Source organism: Corylus avellana, chromosome 9, assembly GCF_965113065.1.
Source record: "Corylus avellana chromosome 9, dhCorAvel1.hap1.2, whole genome shotgun sequence".
In the NCBI taxonomy this organism is placed as follows: domain Eukaryota; kingdom Viridiplantae; phylum Streptophyta; class Magnoliopsida; order Fagales; family Betulaceae; genus Corylus; species Corylus avellana.
The window spans coordinates 23,052,573-23,072,876 of record NC_142498.1 but is presented as its reverse complement, the minus strand read 5'-3'; the positions used below and the strand labels follow the sequence as shown (position 1 = coordinate 23,072,876).

The following is a 20,304-nucleotide window of genomic DNA, read 5'->3' as shown; positions in this document are numbered from 1 at the left end:
AATAGAAGACTACAAAGGTTTATAATTGCTATGCTTCATTGACACGTTTAAACTTGAGTCCAAATACGTGTCACTGCCTCCCACTGTAGGGTGGTCCCCAGTCGTACTAGTCAGAAAGAGGAAGAAAATGTCCACGTACACTCCCCAATCCGCATGAACTGATCATCCTAAACGACGATGGATTAATTTGTTGATTTTATGGAGAGCACGTTGGCTCGGAATCGTGTGCATGGCTCCCATATTCCTCTTTACAAGGGTCCCATTTGGCAGGTAGGGTTGGACTAAACTGAACTAACTGGACACGTAATATCACATATTACTATTTTTGGAATAATAATCTACAATATACACAATTTTTGTTGTTGGAAAATATGAATAGGAAACGGAAAACAAAGTATGTTGGTTGTTTCCAGCAAGATTTAGATCAAGATGTCATGGCATTTCAGGCGCTAATGCATGGGAAGGTGGGGGCACTTATTGGGTCCATTGGGTTTCTGTGGGCTTCGAATAACCGCAATTAGAGGATGGTAACCCGAAATCAATTGGAATGACAACCTCTTTAGTGATTCTGTGCGGAGTTTGTATTGTAGTGTTGGAAGTTCCGATGAGTCAGATTGCGGAAAATAACCCACGGCCACCAAGTGCACCACCCTATCCCCTCTTCTCCAAAGCAATTCTTTCGTCGCCATGTTCGGGATTTATTCGCTTGTTCCTCCACATGGTTTCTTGTCGACGTCGTCTTTTACAGCAGCAATTTCTTCCAACCTCAGATGTACAAACATCTCTCTGATAGAGAAAAAAATGCCTATGAAGAAGCATTTGAAGTTGCCAAAGTCCAAGCAATTATCACTGCCTGTTCTACAATTCCAGGCTACTGGTTCACCGTTTACTTTATTGATCGTATTGGAAGAGTAAGAATCCAAACAATGGGTTTTATCTCCATGGCAGCGGTTTATTTAGCAATTGGAATACCCTATAACGAATATTGGAAACATCAGAGTTACAAGCTTCAGGGCCCTCAATGGCCTTATCTTTTTCTTGTCAAACTTCGGACCAAACACTACCACCTTTATAGTCCCCGCTGAGCTTTTCCCAGCAAGATTTAGATCAACATATCATGGCATTTCTGGGGCTGCCGGGAAGGTGGGGGCAATTGTTGGCTCAGTTGGATTTTTATGGGCTTTACATGGTGATCCCAAAAGATTTGGAATGACTGCCGCATTGGTAATACTTTCCGGAGTATGTGTTATGGGAGCGGTGGTGACATATTTTTTCACGCCTGAAACAATGAGGAGATCCTTAGAGGAGAATGAGAACGATGATGAACCCAAATAGCTGTGTTACTTTGTGCACGTGTACTCTTACAGGTACTTGCGTCAACTTACTTTCGTCTCCCAACCTTGAAGCTGCTCTGGCCTAGACTAGACCCGTGAACTTCCTGTATATATGTAAACCGGCTTAAATTGTAGGTCATACTCAAACGGTGGTTTTACCTTTGAGGGATAAAAGTTCTGCGTATCTTTTACTTCTATTGTGCATATAGTAATTTTTTAGTTGGATAAGAAGCCATTTTTGTTGGACGGTGAATCCCGCTTTTATATAGTTATCACGGCTATCAACATTTCTAACCTCTATGGCAGTATCTGGCCCATTGCTTCTGTCGTAATCTTTCTTCTCTTTCCTCTTGGTCTGCCACCAAGGTTTTTAGCAGAGCAAATATATTTTTTCTCTTCATCCTTTTGTGGCTTCTCTCACCTCATTTTTTTCCTCAAGAATTCACAATGATGTAATCTTTTTCAACACTGTCAATTATTATTATTCTTTTTTGACATGCCCACATAAGAGAAGGAGAAAGTTGATTCAAACTAGTAACTTCCATTTCATGAGATCTACTCCCTAGCCGATTGACATATTCCTTGATGTAACATATGTCACTTGTAGAAAGCCGAAAGGTTACTGTCTAACATCTGAACAACTTTATTTTATAGAAAAATGCTACACTTTTTAAATTTTTCCTTAAAGAGCTATAATGGCAGCGGTTTATTTATCAATTGGGATACCCTATATGCCGTATTGGCAAAATCACAAAGATTTAGGCTACAAGGTCCTCTATGGCCTTATCTTTTTCTTCTCAAATTTCGGACCAAACACTACCACCTTTATAGTTCCCGCTGAGCTTTTTCCAGCAAGATTAATTTAGATCAACATGTCATAGCATTTCTGGGGTTTCTGGGAAGGTGGGGGCAGTTATTGGTTCAGTTGGAATTTATTGGGCTTGACAGTTTGGTCGAAAGGAGAATGATTATCCCAACGTAATTAGAATGACTGCCGTTATGGTAAAACTTGCCGGAGTTTGTGTGATGGGAGCGGTGGTGACATATTTTTTCAAGAGTGAAACAATGTGGAGATCATTGGAGGAGAATGAGAATGATAAGGAGCGCATGTGGAGATCTGTTTGGGCTAGCCCAAACAGATGTGTTTGTGCACATGTCTTACAGATGCTAGTGTCAACTCACTTTCTTCTCCCGACCATATTCAACCTTATGTGGTGATCTAGATTCTAGACTATACACCCATCTTTCCACCATCCGCGATAATGAAAGCAAGCACATGCATATATAATCCATGTCACCTCTATTTTCATGCTTTTTATTTATTTATTTATTTATTTTTAAATAGAGTTGAACAAAATTATATTTTGAAAAAATACATATTTCTCACATGTTATTAAGAAAAAAAAAAAAAGAAGTAATTATCGCATTATAAGTGACACATGACAATTTTATAGACTGAATTGAAAGAAAAATTAAACGTAGTTTAAAAGAAAACTTTATTAGCATTTATTGAGAAGACAAACTTGTTGCTTAGTCATTTAACCAATAATAGGTTGTCAGATTTGTTTATGATAGAACTTCAGCCGAACATGTAGTAAAATGTTGCTAAAGGTATATACTACATCTTTTACTACAAGTATTTTCACAAATAGATGCGGCAGTCCATAATTGGTGACATATTAGCATTTTCCATCATTTCGTTTGAGCATGTATAAAAAAATGTACATAAATTTCCTACACGCCAACCTTTAAAAGTGACAAATGTCCTTTATTATTGGATTGTATGGTGTTTTAATATGCTATGTCATGGGCTCACAAAAAGACCACGAATTAATACAAGAATTTTTTTTTGAAATTTAACTAGTTTTGAAAGGAAATATATACTTTATTCTTCCAAAAATTAATGCGATCCAAAACAGGTTTTCTTCAAAAGTCCAACCCATGGAAAACAAGAGAAATAGACAACCTATACAAGACCAAATGGAAAATGAAGAGAAGGCGATCCCAAAGATACACCAATACCCAAAACATTAATTTGTTGTTTTATTTAATTCACGAATATATCGAATATTCACCGAATCATGCGACACAATCCACTCATCGTCACCATCAACGAAATTACCTAGCTTGCAGCTACCGCCTAATTAATATATCGTTACACGTACAGAGGATTGTGGTCCCGCCAAGAACATGCGATATCGAGGCGATTCATTGAGAATGAATAGTTTTAAATCGAATCATTTTAAGGAAATAAAAAACTAAAAGTAGTTTTTAAGGGACTAGTGGACTACGTACGTGTGGGCCGGGAGTGATGAACAGCCCCAAACACACCGTTTAGTAAATTAGAGATTGACGATCCCTTTGAGAGTGAGGCATGCAGGTGGTCGGCAACTTCCTGTGAGGTCTGACAACCCATTAATTTCCTTTTAATATTATAAATATTATTATTATTTTGTTTAGTTTAAACCATTCATTTGAAGGAAGGGAATCATTGGAATTATGCACTTACAAAACTGCAACACGTATACATTGTCAAAAGTCCAACATCACACGTACGCCACAGTTTATAAAAGAGGAGCTAATTTCTCTCTTTCCTCAAGTGTAGACTGTATCCTTAAAGCTCAACGAAAGGATAAGGGTCGGACAATTTTCCAACAATGGCGTTGAAGGTTCTTTCAGCCCTTGATACAGCGAAAACTCAGTATTACCACATCAAGGCCATCATCATAGCCGGCATGGGCCTCTTCACCGACGCCTACGACCTTTTCTGTATCCTTCCGATCATGGGACTCATCGGACGTGTGTACTATGAAAATGAGTCTGACGACTCCAACAAGTACAAGGTCCGAACCAGCGTTACTTCAACGATGCTGGCAATCGCTCTTTTGGGCACCGCCATCGGTCAGCTCGTGTTTGGTAGGCTTGGCGACCTTGTGGGAAGGCGCCGCGTGTACGGGATTGCGTTGATGATCATGGTGCTCAGCTCCATAGGATGTGGGTTTTCAATATGTACGACGAGGAGCTGTGTTCTGGTGAGTCTCGGGCTGTTCAGGTTCATCTTGGGCTTGGGAATCGGCGGAGACTATCCCTTGTCGGCTACCATCATGTCGGAGTTCGCTAACAAGACGACACGTGGAGCACTCATAGCTGCGGTTTTCAGCATGCAGGGCTTAGGGATTTTGACTGCTTCTGTGGTCACGATGACGGTGTGCAGTATATTTGACGCTACATCGGACGTACACGTATCGGCAACAGATCCGACGCCCCAAAAGGCTGATATTGCATGGAGGTTGATACTGATGCTGGGGGCAATTCCAGCTGCGTTAACGTTTTATTGGCGTATGCTAATGCCCGAAACTGCCAGGTCATTACAATTTTTTTAATTATCTTCTTTTATTTTTAATTTTTACATGCAATTTTTTAAGAAGTAGTTGATCATATAAAATTTTAAAAAATGAATGTAATTACGTAAGAATAGTATATATCTTAAACACATCTTAATTTAATAAATTAGATTATAAAAAGTCTTTCCACAAGTCTTAAGGAAAACTTGTTGGTGAAGGAATTGGTTTTCCTGAGTTTTCAATCCAAAATGTCTCTCTCGGACGTTGACTTTGAAGAAAAAGATATTAGAAGCTGGATGAAGACGCGTGGCCCAACTTAGAAATGGGACATATATAAATTAAGAAAAATAATAAATTCGTATATACAGATATACAGCTTTGGTGGAGCAGAATGTGGCCCAAGCGGCTAAGGACATGGAGAAAGTGTTGGAAGTTTCATTGAGTCAGATTGCGGAAGAGTACCCACTCCCACCAAATGAACCGCCCTATCCCCTCTTCTCCAAGCAATTCTTTCGTCGCCATGGCTGTGATTTATTCGCTTCTTCCTGCACATGGTTTCTTATCGACATTGTCTTTTACAGCAGCAATCTCTTCCAATCTCAGATATACAAACATCTCCCGGATAGAGGAAAAAATGCCTATCAAGATGCTTTTGAAGTTGCCAAAATACAAGCAATTTTTGCTGCCAGTTCCACAATTCCAGGCTACTGGGTCACTGTGTGTCTCATCGATCGTCTTGGAAGAGTCAAAATCCAAACAATGGGTTTTCTCTTAATGGCAGCGTTTTATTTATCAATTGGGATACCCTATATTAAACATTGGCAAAATCACTTAGATTTAGGTTACAAGTTCCTCTATGGCTTTATCTTTTTTTTCTCCAATTTTGGACCAAACACTACCACCTTTATAGTTCCCGCTGAGCTTTTTCCAGCAAGATTTAGATCAACATGTCATGGCATTTCTGGGGCTGCTGGGAAGGTGGGGGCAGTTATTGGTTCAGTTGGAATTTACTCGGCTTTACAGGTTGATCGAAAGGAAAATGGTGATCCCAACGCAATTATAATGACTGTCGTATTGGTAATACTTGCCGGAGTTTGTGTGATGGGAGCGGTGGTGACATATTTGTTCACGCGTGAAACAATGGGGAGATCATTGGAGGAGAATGAGACTGATAATGATGAGGAGGCCAAAGAGATGTGTTTATTCAGATGTCTTACAGATACTAGTGTCAACTCACCTTCTTCTTCCGCCCATATTCTACCTTAATATGTGGTGATCGATCATCTAGACTATACACCCATCTTTCTGTCTCTAATCTTTCAGTGGGTGTGATTTAGTTATATATAGCCTACTATATATTTTGTATGTAGAAAAGAAAACCCGCTTGCCCGCTTGCACATTGTAAATTGCATCTCATACTTTATGTAATATTTTAGAAAAATCTTTCAACACATTTGCGATCTCCGTAATCAATACTAGTAGTTGTAGTACTAAATAAGACCGCGTCTTTCGTTGGTTGCTTTTACTTCGTTCGGGCAGGACAAGAAGCCATCCATTTTGTTGCGTTGAATTAGGTGTCTCAGGCCCTCAACAACCGAACAGCCTTATTGTAAAACGGGCCCATTACATACGTTTCAATAATGGGCTTGGGCGCAAGCTGTCTCATGCCTACACTACTGTTCGCTTTCTTCTTAATTACATTTTCTTTCGTTCACTCAAAAAAAAAAAAAAAAAAAAACCCCATTTTTTAAGGATTAGTATCCTCTCCATTTCTAGTGAAAGAAGCAGTTAAGATTTTGTTTTGTTGTATTTAAAAACGTGACATATAGTAATATATACACCATTAGATATGTGGGAATTGAGATACAAATATGGTATGTAATATTTCTCATTTTTCGCATACTAAAAAATACATGACAGTTTTATAGACCTGATTAGAAGAAATTTGTTCACCCAATTTCAAAGAAACTCGAATAGAGATCCCTAATACGTATGTTTCCCAAATTACTAACAATTTAGTTGCAAATGTGAGAGAGCTTTTATGGGTTTCATTTATTCAAGCAAATCCCTTTTATTCGGGCAAATAGACCTATAATGACTTACTCACATGGGGATCCATATATAAAACTCTATCCATTTTTCAGTATTTTATTTATCGAGATCATGAGTAAGCTCCAACCTGTGTAATATATAGTTAATGCTGTAATATTCTTAAAATCAGCTGATATTTCGTTAATTACTAAAATATAATCGTTAATTGGTTAACTATTTATTCTCATGTTAGAAATCATAAAAACGACAGAGTACAGACGAGGTAGGTGTGTCCACAACCTGTTCAACCTATTCGAGTTGTCGTAATAGATCTCAAGATAGCGAGATTCTCTCCTTTCCTTTTTATTTTAGGTTCTGAAATTCTTTCGAGAATTTTGTTAAAGGAAGAAAATTTGGGTAGGCTTCATGGTATCAAGATAGCGAGATTGAGCCCTTCTATTTCTCACTTGCTATTTGCTGATGATGTAATGATTTTTTCCAAGGCTAATAGGAAAGAAGCTTCTGTAATTCTCAAGGCTCTTAACTCTTATGCTCAATGGTCAGGGCAACATATCAACTCTTCCAAGTCAGCTATTTTCTATAACAAAAACTGCAAACCTGCTATCAAGACAGCTATCAATGATATTCTTAAGTTGCCTCTCATCCCTGCTCGAGCAAAATACTTGGGTATTCCTCTTTTTTTAAATAGGAAGAAAAGTGATTCTTTCATTGAGCTTAAAGAGAGGATTTTTGCTAAAGTAACTGGTTGGAAAGCCAGATTACTTTCCCAGACAGCCAGAACGACTTTGATAAAATCAGTGGCTAATGCTATTCCCTCTTATTTGATGTCACTCTTTCTCTTGCCTAAGTCACTGTGCTTGGAGATTAATTCAGTTTTGAGGAAGTTTTGGTGGGGGTTTCCTCAGGAAAAGAATCACAATCTCTCCTTTCTCTCTTGGGAAAAAATTTGCCAACCTAAAGCTGTGGGGGGTCTTGGCATCTGCTCTATGGAGTGTATTAACAATTCTCTCCTTGCACGAATGGGTTGGAAGATGCTTTGTAATGAATCTCTTCTTTGGGTTGAAGCTCTTAGAGGCAAATATTTAAAGAATGGTATTTCTTTTCTAGATGCTCCTTCAAACCCTTCTTCTTCTTGGATTTGGAAAGGGTTACTCAAAAACAGGTCAGTGGTTAAAAAGGGTGCTTGTTGGTCTATCTCGGATGGGGCTAATATTCATATTTGGAATTCTCCTTGGATTCCTTCTATGCCTAGTTTTAAGCCTAGACCCAATGTAAATTTGGTTGATCTTCCAGATTTTTCAATTGCTGACCTCTTATTACCAGGAATTAGATTGTGGAATGTTGATCTTCTTGGTGATCTCTTTGACCCTCCCTTTGTCCAGAACATCCTTGGAATTCATATTCCCCGGATTAGTGATGTTGACAAGTGGTCTTGGGCACCTTCTTCCTCTGGCCTCTTCTCGGTGAAGTCTGCTCGCGATATTTCATTGTCTTCATCTAGCAGGATTTCTCCATTATCTCCAGTTGACTGGCAAACCCTTTGGGGCATCAAGATTCAAGCCAGATTAAAACATTTGCTATGGAAAATTGGGTGGAATATTTTACCTTCTAGAGCTAATATTGGTAGATTTGTGACCTCTGTGGATGACAATGCTTGGGTGTGTCCATTCTATAAAGGCTCTTTAGAGACCTTGAATCACATTTTCTTGAATTGTGATTTAGCAAAGATTCTTTGGAGGACTTCTCCTTGGCCTATTTTGATCTCTTCTTTTGCTGCCAGACCCATTTCTGATTGGATCATTGCTATTATTTATCCCTCTGACAGGTTGGCTATTCCTCTAGTTGATTCCCAAAAATTTCAACTTTTTGCAGCTCTTGTTATGGATACCATTTGGTTCTCAAGAAACAAACTGATCCATGATGCTATTCAACCTGATCCGCCCAAGATTATCCAGCAGCTCAAGACTACTCATGAGTACCATGTTTCAGCTTGGCAGATTTCAGCTCTCCCCTCTCTTTGGTCTCCTCCTCAGCTAGGAAGTGTTAAAGGCAATTTTGATGTAGCTGTTTGTGGAAATTTTGCTGTGACAGCTGCTGTTATCAGTAATCTTGATGGTGAAATTATTCATGCTACTACCCAAAAGCTTTTCTCCTCTGATGCTCTTTTAGGCGAGGCTTCTGCTGCTCTTCTTGCCTCCTGACTTGCAGTGTCTTCAGGCTTTAGTAATTTCATGCTTGAAGGGGACGCTCTTTTGGTTATTTTAGCTGTTAATCAGCCTCATCTTTTTGCTACTTGGCATTTTGCTCCTATTGTCTCTGATTTGAGACTTGAGCTCTCTTCCTTTCAATGCTGGAATGCGTTGAAAGTTTCTAGATGTGCAAATTATCGTGTACATGCTTTAGCAAAATGGGCCGCTACCCATCTAGTGTTTGGTAGCATTCCCATAGGATCCCCCATTCTTTCTTCCATTAGGATCAAGAATGAGTAAAATCCTCCCTTGTAGCCCCCTTTTTCCTCTTCAATTAAAAAAAAAAAAAAAAAAAAAAAAAAATCTCAACTTCTCAAGCAGCCTGCATGATTGCTTACAAATTAAGATGTCTCGTCTAGTCACCTGTCTCGCCCACAAGAACACCGGGCCGATCGAGCCCACCAAATGTTTGGTTAAAATCGTCCCCTGCCCTATCCTTTTTTCTTCATAAATTAACATTAGCTATTAATTTATGAAGAGCTAATGTTTAGTTTTATGTTTTATTTATTTTTTATGAGCTAATATTTTATTATTATTATTATTATTAATATAGCTAAAAATTTGTTAAGCTACGCAATCAAATTTTTTTTTGAGCCCAGTAGCATCTCAATAAATCTTCAATCATTTTATTAAACTATGAAGACTTTTTTTTAAAAAAAAAAAAAAAAAAATTGCTACATTTTAACAATTTTGTTAAGCCAAATGTAAGTGCTCTAAAGTCTGAAGAAAACATGCTCGTGGTGAGCAGAACCAGGTTCCATCCTACGCCATTGGACAGAAAAAGAAAACTATAAAAATAATAATAATAAAACCCAGGCCTATAAGCAATGGTATATAATAGGCTTGCAATAATTTTTATATAGAGCTACGGGAGATTCTAGCTGTTGCCGAGTCACTAAGATATTGAACATAGATGATTTTAGCTAACAATTCCCTAATCATACGACACGTGCAAATGCCGACTTGTTTGATGACACGTAGACCAAAATAATTCTCTAAGTCTGATGAATCATTTAACTCTCTTACATTCATTTTTTCTTCTCATTAGTTTTTAATTTGGACCATTTGTCCCCATCATCAAAAAAAGAAAAAGAAAAAGGGCATATAATTACTTCCAAAACGATACATCACACTGTTGGTCGTTAATTTGGACCATTTGTCCCCAAATTTTAAAAAAGAATAAAAAACCAATTGACCTGTAAACATTTTAAATCATTTTTCTAAATACAAATATTTACTTTAATTTAATTAAAGGAATCAAAATGATTCTTACTCCGTAGTCCGTACCAATACAACTACGTTGCAAAAGTCAAACCCCATAAAAATAAATAAATAAATAAAATAAAACAAGAAAACAGGCAACATCTGCACACGGAATGAAAATGATATATAATTAGGTCATCGTACCTTGTTCGTTCCCCTAGAACCAAACAGCGATTTTAAGTTTTATTAAATACACAATAATGTAAGATACGCGATCCGCATATTCGTAGAATCAGGGAAGCGTATTGTCAACGGTCAACTCTGTGTCACCATCTAGGAGACGACCTGGAGTTATTCAACGTGCAAGCCGTACGCCACACACATTATTAAGAGACGGAGATCCGGCAGTTTCAGAGTCTCACATGGTGTGGAGTAGTGGGACTGAAATTTTCCAAGAATGGCGTTGAAAGTTCTTTCAGCCCTCGACTCTGCGAAAACTCAGTTATACCACTTCAAGGCCATCGTCATAGCCGGAATGGGCCTCTTCACGGACGCCTACTACCTCTTCTGCATCCCTCCGATCATGGCGCTCATCGGACGTATGCACTACGAGAACGAGCCAGAGTTCAAGGAGTACATAGTCCCACCTGTGGTCGTATCGACTATGGTGTGCATCGCTCTTCTGGGGACCGCGATTGGCCAGGTGGTCTTCGGCAGGCTTGGCGACCGAATCGGGAGGCGCCGCGTGTACGGTCTGGCATTGATGATCATGGTGCTCGGCTCTTTAGGATGTGGGTTTTCAATATGTACGACGAGGGGCTGTGTTCTGATGAGTCTCGGGATGTTCAGGTTCTTGCTGGGATTAGGGATTGGTGGGGACTACCCCTTGTCAGCTACCATCATGTCGGAGTTTGCTAACAAGAAGACACGTGGAGCGTTTATAGCCGCGGTTTTCTCGATGCAGGGCTTCGGGATGTTGGCTGCTTCCACTGTCACGATGGTGGTTTGCAAGATATTTGAGCACGCATCGCCCGGAATTGTAAATGATCCGACGCCCAAGGAGGTTGATTCTGATGCTGGGTGCTATTCCCGCTGGAGTAACACTTTATTGGCGTATGATGATGCCCGAAACTGCCAGGTAGTTAATTACAACTTAATTTCAATTTGGTGTTAATTCTAATGGATATTTAATATTTGGTATAATTAATCTCTTTTTTATAATTATGTAATGTTTTAATCCCAGATATACAGCTTTGGTGGAGCAAAATTTCCTCCAAGCCGCTAAGGACATGGAGAAAGTGTTGGAAGTATCAATGGAAGAGATTCAGGAAGAGAACCCGCCGCCACCAAGTCCACCGCCCTATCCCCTCCTATCGAAGAAATTCTTTCGTCGTCATGGCCTTGATTTATTCGCTTGTTCCTGCACATGGTTTCTTCTTGACATTGTGTTTTACAGCAGCAACCTCTTCCAGTCGAGGATATACGAACATTATCTGTCCGAGCCAACAAAAATGAACGTCTATGAAGAGGCTTATGAAATTGCAAAACTCCAAGCAATTATCACAGCCTGTTCTACAATCCCAGGCTACTGGTTCACCGTCTATTTTATCGATCGTGTTGGTAGAGTCAAAATCCAAATGATGGGTTTTCTCTTAATGGCAATGGTTTATTTAGCTATCGGGATACCCTATTCTATGAAATGGAAAGGTAGCACCAACGTGGGTTTCAGATGCTCTACGGCCTAACCTTTTTCTTCGCAAATTTCGGACCAAATACCACCACCTTCATAGTCCCCGCTGAGCTTTTTCCAGCAAGATTTAGATCAACATGTCATGGCATTTCTGGGGCTGCTGGGAAGGTGGGGGCAATTATTGGTTCAGTTGGGTTTTTGTGGGCTTCACATAATGAAAAGGAGAAGGGTTATCCCAAAGCAATCGGAATGACTGCCTCATTGGTAATTCTTGCTGGAGTTTGCATTATGGGATTGCTAGTGACATTGTTTTTCACGCGTAAAACAACGGGGAGATCATTAGAGGAGAACAAGAACGATGATGAAGAACCAAATAATCCGTGTATGTGGAAATATCTTAAGGGTTCGAGTGTCATGTCTGTTTCTCCGAATGAAGCTGATCATTCCGTTGTCTCTAATCTTTAGTACTACGTGTCTGTTTTTGTCAAAACCACGATTAATTAGGGCTTTCTTTCTCCCTCTTGTGTCATGCTGAAGTGATATATGATTTATTCTGTGATTGAGATCGAAGTTGAATTTGTAGCAGATCTTTCAAATCGAAGTTCTAGTTTGTAAAAAACTGTCGGTCGTATGGAATTGGTATGGAATTAATAATGGAATCCCAAGGTGCATGAAATTCTTTGTACATTTGCTACGTACATAGTCACTGATCTATTAGTACGTAGAACTTTTACGTCTCTTTATGTTTATGCAACAAGAGATTATCAAGATCCTTGTGACAATTGGTAATAGTGAAATTGCTTATTAATGATTTTGTTTTTTTTGTAAATTATGAATTATCACATCGGGTTTCTCTAAATAAATTAAAATTTTGAAACGACGTTGTTTCTTTATGGATGTCGAAAAACCAAAATGAGTAAATGGTGAAACAAATTAAAAGCACAAGGTGTTTCATTATTCTAAAATAGAACCAATATTTCTTTCGTTATATATATATATATCCATCCCTTCCTTCTATTTCTTTTTGGTAGGATAAGAAGCCATTTTGTAGATTCCACATAGCCCTTCAGGCTTCCCATTGTTTCTCTTCATCCTTATGTAACCTTTCTCTCCCCATTTTGGTCCCCAAGAATTCTTCACAAGGATGTAATCCAAACCCTTTGCTGTCCCATATCCAACGGCTGCTACACCGTGATCTAGCTCTGTCCCACAACGGCCATCAAAGATCCCCTGCAAGTTCAAATCGATCTCTTAATATATTACAGCTTCATATGTACAAGTCGATGCATATATGTAATTATAATTCAAAAATAATTTGTAGAATTTCAAAAGATATATTAATTTTTATAATTTTAAACCCCAAAAATTAAAAATTGGTTATAGTAATTGGTAGAAAGCTTACACCACTGTAGAATTGGAAGGCTCTGCCAGAAGCCTCAATAGCCACACTCAGGGGCTGGTTCGCAAGTGCCTTCAATAGGCTTTCTTCATCGTTCTCGGGTACGTCATGGTAGCCACTGATGGTCACTACGTCCAATTGTGCCTGGAGATTTGTAGAATTTTAAAACTAATTTTGATTTTGGTAAAAAAATAAAAGGAACGAAATGAAATAATAAATCATCAAATTAAGTAAACTTGATGTGCAATTTATATATGTTAAATGTTAATAGCTTGATTGTTAGCATACTTACCAGAATTGCATCAAAATATGAATTAAATCAATAATAAGATCATATCGTGCAAATCTAATCTTAACAAACTTAGGGTCTATTTGGGTATGCGTTTGAAGAGCCTAAAAGCGTGCTTAACATTTAAAAAGCCCGTTTGAAGAAAAAAATACCCGTTTGATAAAAATAATTGAAAGCGTTTTTAAGAGTCAAAAAAGCCTAAAAATGACAAAAACACACTTTTGACAAAAGCTTAAAAATGAAGTTTTTTTTTTTTAAAAAAAAAAAAAAAAAAAAAAAAAAAAGGTTTTTTGACTCAAAAACTTTATTTCTTAAACGTAATCCCACACATGCTCTCAATGTGCTGAGTGGGCCATTTTTTGCTAGACTTTTGGTCGTAAACAATCAATTTTATGAATCTAATGTTTTAGATGGATTTGGATTCCTTGCAATTTGCAAATCATTCGGGCAACTCCACAAAGAGGGCAGGCAAGGAGCCCGCTTGTCTTGGGCACGTGGGCCTCAAACTTTTTGCTACTAGTGACATCTTGGCCCGCGCACTTGAATTGCCTACAATTCAATAAGCTCTAATAGAGCGGATGGCCTTTTTCTGTCAAAGGCCCAATATGTAAGTTTCGAAAAATGGGCTTCTGTGAAAACTGTCACAGGCCGGCCCAAGATAATGAGTTTTGTACGCACCTTTTTCATCTCACAAGTGCCATCTTTCATGAGGTAAGGGTAGTCTGCTTCGTTTTGAATTCCACCATTAGAGACAATGTAGGCAAATGCATAATCCATGAGGCCCCCATTGCAGCCATTATTGTAGGTTTTGTCACAATCAATTAGCTCTTGCTCAGACAGAGAAGTCAAATTTCCTGTAACAAGTTGGTTTATGCCCTCTACTGCTGCTACGGTTGAAAAGGCCCAGCAACTACCTGCATCATATTCACCAACTTCTTCTCAATTCTGCTGCATTATTAATGATATACGACTAGAAATTAAGATTCAAATTGACCAAAGGGCCCACCAAGCCTACTCATTTTTTTATTTTAATAGAACAATCCAACTATATTTATACAGGAACATGGGATTCAGATGATCAACAATAGTGACAATTGGGATAGTAAATGTGAGTAAATAGTTAATGATTTTGAATGAAAATTAACAAAAATAGTAAATGCATAATATAAACAATAGTTTAAAGATACTTGCCACAGGAGCCTTGGTTCTTGACATGAGTGACAGCACCTTTCTTCCTCCAATCCACAGACTTGGGCAAATCCACGACATCTCTGTAACTAAATTCTTGTGGGGATTGCCTCTTCTTAGGCAACTCAGGCTTGATGAGTCCCAGATGCATCTGTTTGAACTCTTCATGGCTTAAATCTGCAAACTCGTTCAATCCAAGCCAATAGTTACTCACCTTTTTGTTAGTCTCATCGATGTGTTCCAGATTATCCTTAAAAATATCAAATCTATGCAACTTTTCCTCGATACTCTCGTAGCTTTTGCTGTGTTTTGACATCCACGATTCAAAGAGCTCAATGAGCTTATCCATGGACGTCAAATCCTCCGGCGAATACCCCACGATGGAGAAATCTCGAACAATTGCGGAACAGGCAAATAGACATACGGAGAAGGCGAGGAAAACCTTCGAATATGTACTGGAAATAACCATTTTTAAATTTTATAGAGAAATGCTACACTTTTTAAATTTTTCCTTAAAGATCTATAATGGCAGCGGTTTATTTATCAATTGGGATACCCTATATTAAACATTGGCAACATCACATAGATTTAGGTTACAAGGTCCTCTATGGCCTTATCTTTTTCTTCTCAAATTTCGGACCAAACACTACCATTATAGTTCCCGCTGAGCTTTTTCCAGCAAGATTTAGATCAACATGTCATAGCATTTCTGGGGCTGCTGGGAAGGTGGGGGCAGTTATTGGTTCAGTTGGAATTTATTGGGCTTGACAGTTTGGTCGAAAGGAGAATGATTATCCCAACGTAATTAGAATGACTGCCGTTATGGTAAAACTTGCCGGAGTTTGTGTGATGGGAGCGGTGGTGACATATTTTTTCAAGAGTGAAACAATGTGGAGATCATTGGAGGAGAATGAGAATGAGAATGAGAATGATAAGGAGCCCAAACAGATGTGTTTGTGCACATGTCTTACAGATACTAGTGTCAACTCACTTTCTTCTCCCGACAATATTCAACCTTCTGTGGTGATCTAGATTCTAGACTATACACCCATCTTTCCACCATCCGCGATAATGAAAGCAAGCACATGCATATATAATCCATGTAATTAACCTCTATTTTCATGCTTTTATTTATTTATTTATTTTTAAATAGAGTTGAACAAAACTATATTTTGAGAAGAAAAAAAATACATACTTCTCACATGTTATTAAAAAAGAAAAAAAAAAGTGATTACCGCATTATAAGTGATACATGACAACTTTATAGACTGAATTAAAAGAAGAATTAAACTTAGATTGAAAGAAAACTTTATCAGCATTTATTGAAAACACAAACTTGTTGCTTAATCATTTAACTAATTATAGGTTGTCAGATTTGTTTATAATAGAACTTCAGTCAAACATGTAGTAAAATGTTGCTAAAGGTACTACATCTTTTATTACAAGTATTTTTACAAATAGATGTGGCAGTCCATAATTGGTGACATATTAGCATTTTCCATCATTTAGTTTGAGCATGTATAAAAAAATGTACATAAATTTCCTACACACCAACCTTTAAAAGTGACAAATGTCCTTTAACATGCTATTGAAAAAAATAAAAATAAATTGTATTTCTTAAATGCTAAAGAAAACATGTTATTCCAAAATTTCCTACAAATCAATTTATAGCAAACTTTTTTCCTCAAAAACTCAAATGAAATTTTTTTTCAAAAAGATATACAAACTAAATAATGTTAAGTATAATGTGTGAGTGTAAAATAATAGAGTGGTTAATATAGTATTATTGGGTTGTATGGTGTTTTAATATGCTATGTTATGGGCTCACAAAAAGACCATGGATTAATACAAGAATTTTTTTGAAATTTAAATAGTTTTGAAAGGAAAATATATACTTTATTCTTCAAAAAATTAATGCGATCCAAAACAGGTTTTCTTGAAAAGTCCAACCCATGGAAAACAAGAGAAACAGACAAAACCTATACAAGACCAAATGGAACATGAAGAGAAGGCGATCCCAAAGATACACCAAAACCCAAAACATTAATTTGTTGTTTTATTTAATTCACGAATATATCGAATATTCACCGAATCATGCGACACAATCCACTCATCGTCACCATCAACGAAATTACCTGCAGCTACCGCCTAATTAATATATCGTTACACGTACAGAGGATTGTGGTCCCGCCAAGAACGTGCGATATCGAGGCGATTCATTGAGAATGAATAGTTTTAAATCGAATCATTTTAAGGAAATAAAAAACTAAAAGTAGTTGATGGATGATTCAATTAATCACCCGTAAGGTGGAGATGTAATCCTGTAAATTTTCATATAATTCGTAAATTTAATATCAACTCAACATAAAATTAGCAGTTTAGAGTTAAAAAAATTTAATGGATTGGGTTCATGACTTTATATATAGTATTGACAATTTTTTACATAACTTACAAATCTAACATAAAATTAACGAGTTATAATTAAAGAGTTTGATCAATTTAATTAAATTGTTCGAAATATAATTAACTTATATAGCTCTATACCTAAACCCCAATACGCAAACACAAATTACTATCTCTAAGCAGGAGGCCATGACCCCAGCCCCTAGTGGTGTTGAAATTATTCTTAATTTACCCTTGAGATTATATCTTTAGTACTGTTGCAGATTATCATTCTAAAAGTCTTGGTCTTTTGCATAATGTCCCTATCTTATAATTAAGGGACTACGTGTGGGGCCGGGAGTGATTGATGATCCCTTTGAGAGCGAGGCATGCTGGTGGTCGGAACTTCCTATGAGGTCTGACAACTCATTAATTTCCTTTTAATATTATAAATATTATTATTATTTTGTTTAGTTTAAACCATTCATTTGAAGGAAGGGAGTCATTGGAATTATGCACTTACAAAACTGCAACACGTATACATTGTCAAAAGTCCAACATCACACGTACGCCACAGTTTATAAAAGAGGAGCTAATTTCTCTCTTTCCTCAAGTGTAGACTGTATCCTTAAAGCTCAACAAAAGGATAAGGGTTGGAAAATTTTCCAACAATGGCGTTGAAGGTTCTTTCAGCCCTTGATACAGCGAAAACTCAGTATTACCACATCAAGGCCATCATCATAGCCGGCATGGGCCTCTTCACCGACGCCTACGACCTTTTCTGTATCCTTCCGATCATGGGACTCATCGGGCGTGTGTACTTTGAAAATGAGCCTGATGGGTCCAAAAAGTACAAGATCGTTACTTCAACGATGCTGGCAATCGCTCTTTTGGGCACCGCCATCGGTCAGCTCTTGTTTGGTAGTCTTGGCGACCGAGTCGGAAGGCGCCGCATGTACGGGATCGCATTGATGATCATGGTGCTCAGCTCCATAGGATGTGGGTTTTCGATATGTACGACAAGGAACTGTGTTCTAGTGAGTCTTGGGCTGTTCAGGTTCATGTTGGGCTTGGGAATTGGAGGAGACTATCCCTTGTCGGCTACCATCATGTCGGAGTTCGCTAACAAGACGACACGTGGAGCACTCATAGCTGCGGTTTTCAGCATGCAGGGCTTAGGGATTTTGACTGCTTCCATGGTCACGATGATGGTGTGCAAGATATTTGACGCTACATCGGACGTACGCGTATCGGCAACGGATCCGACGCCTCAGAAGGCTGATATTGCATGGAGGTTGATATTGATGTTGGGGGCAATTCCAGCTGCATTAACCTTCTATTGGCGTATGCTTATGCCCGAAACTGCCAGGTCATTATATTTTCTTAATTATATTTTTTTTCTTTTTTTTTTATAAAAAAAATTACATGTATTTTTTATAAAGTAGTTGATATAAAATTTTGAAAACGAAAGTAAGAATCGTATATATCTTAAACACATAATAATTTAATAAATTATATTAAAAAAAAGCCTTTCCACATGCAATTATTCTTGAGGAAAACTTGTGGCTGAAGGAATTGGTTTTTCTTAGTCTTTCGATCCAAAAAGTACATGGCTTTTAATTTATCATGATCAATTATAAGTTCAATTGTAATTTTAAAAGTCACGACATTCTTAGTGTGACACAAAAGTTATATAAAAGTGACTTATAACATTAATCAAGAAATTAATTATACCTAAATTAAGAAAAATAATAAATTCGTATATACAGATATACAGCTTTGGTGGAGCATAATGTGGCCCAAGCGGCTAAGGACATGGAGAAAGTGTTGGAAGTTTCAATGAGTCAGCTTGCGGAAGATAACCCACTCCCACCAAATGAACTGCCCTATCCCCTCTTCTCCAAGCAATTCTTTCGTCGCCATGGTCGTGATTTATTCGCTTCTTCCTGCACATGGTTTCTTGTCGACATTGTCTTTTACAGCATGAATGTCTTCAACCTTCAGATATACGGAAATCCACTGGATACAAAAAAAAATGCCTACAAAGAAGCTTTAGATGTTGCCAGTGTCCAAGCAATTTTCGCTGTATGTTTCACAATTCCAGGCTACTGGTTCACTGTCTATTTCATCGATCGTGTTGGAAGAGTCAAAATCCAAACAATGGGTTTTCTCTTCATGGCAGCGGTTTATTTATCAATTGGGATACCCTATATACCATATTGGCAAAATCACAAAGATTTAGGTTACAAGGTCCTCTATGGCCTTATCTTTTTCTTCTCAAATTTCGGACCAAACACTACCACCTTTATAGTTCCCGCTGAGCTTTTTCCAGCGAGATTTAGATCAACATGTCATGGCATTTCTGGGGCTGCTGGGAAGGTGGGGGCAATTATTGGCTCAGTTGGAATTTACTGGGCTTTACAGGTTCATCGAAAGGACCATGGTGCTAAGCCCAACCCAATTATAATGACTGCCGTTATGGTAATACTTGCCGGAGTTTGTGTGATGGGAGCGGTGGTAACATATTTGTTCACGCGTGAAACAATGGGGAGATCATTGGAGGAGAATGAGAATGAGGATGAGCTATCCCAGAGAGATGTGTTTGTAGTGCAGATGTCTTACTGATACTAGTGTCAACTCACTTTCTTCTCCCGACCATATTCAAGCTCCTGTTGTCTAGACTATAGATTCGTTCTGTCTCTAATCATTCCGTGGGTGTGATTTAGGTATAGCGTATTTTGTATGTAGAAAACCCGCTTGCGCGTGTGCAGATGGTAAATAGCATCTCATATTATATGTAATATTTTAGAAAAATCTTTGCAACACGTTGTTGTAGTAAATAAGACCGCGTCTTTCGTTTGTTGCTTTTACTTCTTTCGGGTGGGATTAAGAAGCCAACCATTTTGTTGCGTTTAATTGGGATCAGGGTGCCTCAACAACCGATGAACAGCCTTATTTTCCTTTCAAAAAAAAAAAAAAACAAGGCCTTATTTTAAAACAGGCCCATTTACATACGTTTCGATAGTGGGCTCGGGGGCAAGCTGTCTCAGGCCTTACACTACTATTCGCTTTCTACTTAATTACCTTTTTCTTTCCTTCACTCAACCAAAACAAAAAAGATTTATCTTTTAAGGATCAGTGTCATTTCTAGCAAAAGAAGTAACCTATACATTA

At 37.9% G+C, this 20,304-nt stretch overlaps 3 protein-coding genes and 1 pseudogene across 3 annotated transcripts; 3 read left to right on the top strand and 1 right to left on the bottom strand.

Moving 5' to 3' along the window:
* Nucleotides 1-3,991: 3,991 nt before the first annotated feature.
* LOC132190473 (putative inorganic phosphate transporter 1-9) lies at nucleotides 3,992-6,065 on the top strand. Its single transcript, XM_059605473.2, has 2 exons — nucleotides 3,992-4,698; nucleotides 5,047-6,065. Exons 1-2 carry the CDS (start codon nucleotides 3,992-3,994, stop codon nucleotides 5,942-5,944), a joined length of 1,605 nt encoding a protein of 534 aa, XP_059461456.2. The 3' UTR covers nucleotides 5,945-6,065.
* A 4,574-nt stretch (nucleotides 6,066-10,639) lies between these two features.
* LOC132191116 (putative inorganic phosphate transporter 1-8 pseudogene) lies at nucleotides 10,640-12,337 on the top strand (annotated as a pseudogene).
* A 548-nt stretch (nucleotides 12,338-12,885) lies between these two features.
* On the bottom strand, nucleotides 12,886-15,217 carry LOC132190657 (cysteine protease XCP1-like). The gene is made up of 4 exons (XM_059605697.2): nucleotides 14,748-15,217; nucleotides 14,239-14,470; nucleotides 13,275-13,415; nucleotides 12,886-13,102 (listed from the first exon to the last, which is right to left on the bottom strand). Exons 1-4 carry the CDS (start codon nucleotides 15,215-15,217, stop codon nucleotides 12,887-12,889), a joined length of 1,059 nt encoding a protein of 352 aa, XP_059461680.2. The 3' UTR covers nucleotide 12,886.
* A 2,546-nt stretch (nucleotides 15,218-17,763) lies between these two features.
* On the top strand, nucleotides 17,764-19,970 carry LOC132190656 (putative inorganic phosphate transporter 1-9). The gene is made up of 2 exons (XM_059605696.2): nucleotides 17,764-18,499; nucleotides 18,900-19,970. Exons 1-2 carry the CDS (start codon nucleotides 17,802-17,804, stop codon nucleotides 19,753-19,755), a joined length of 1,554 nt encoding a protein of 517 aa, XP_059461679.1. The 5' UTR covers nucleotides 17,764-17,801; the 3' UTR covers nucleotides 19,756-19,970.
* Nucleotides 19,971-20,304: the final 334 nt, after the last annotated feature.

Bases quoted from the DNA above. Each gene is read 5' to 3' on its own strand.
- LOC132190473 (XM_059605473.2), top strand. From the start codon at position 3,992: ATGGCGTTGAAGGTTCTTTCAGCCCTTGATACAGCGAAAACTCAGTAT. The intron at 4,699-5,046 runs GTCATTACAATT...TCGTATATACAG, and splicing joins CTAATGCCCGAAACTGCCAG to ATATACAGCTTTGGTGGAGC.
- LOC132190656 (XM_059605696.2), top strand. From the start codon at position 17,802: ATGGCGTTGAAGGTTCTTTCAGCCCTTGATACAGCGAAAACTCAGTAT. The intron at 18,500-18,899 runs GTCATTATATTT...TCGTATATACAG, and splicing joins CTTATGCCCGAAACTGCCAG to ATATACAGCTTTGGTGGAGC.
- LOC132190657 (XM_059605697.2), bottom strand. From the start codon at position 15,217: ATGGTTATTTCCAGTACATATTCGAAGGTTTTCCTCGCCTTCTCCGTA. The intron at 13,416-14,238 runs GTGCGTACAAAA...ACAAATCTCCAG, and splicing joins GCACTTGTGAGATGAAAAAG to GCACAATTGGACGTAGTGAC. The intron at 13,103-13,274 runs GTAAGCTTTCTA...TTGAACTTGCAG, and splicing joins CCTTCCAATTCTACAGTGGT to GGGATCTTTGATGGCCGTTG.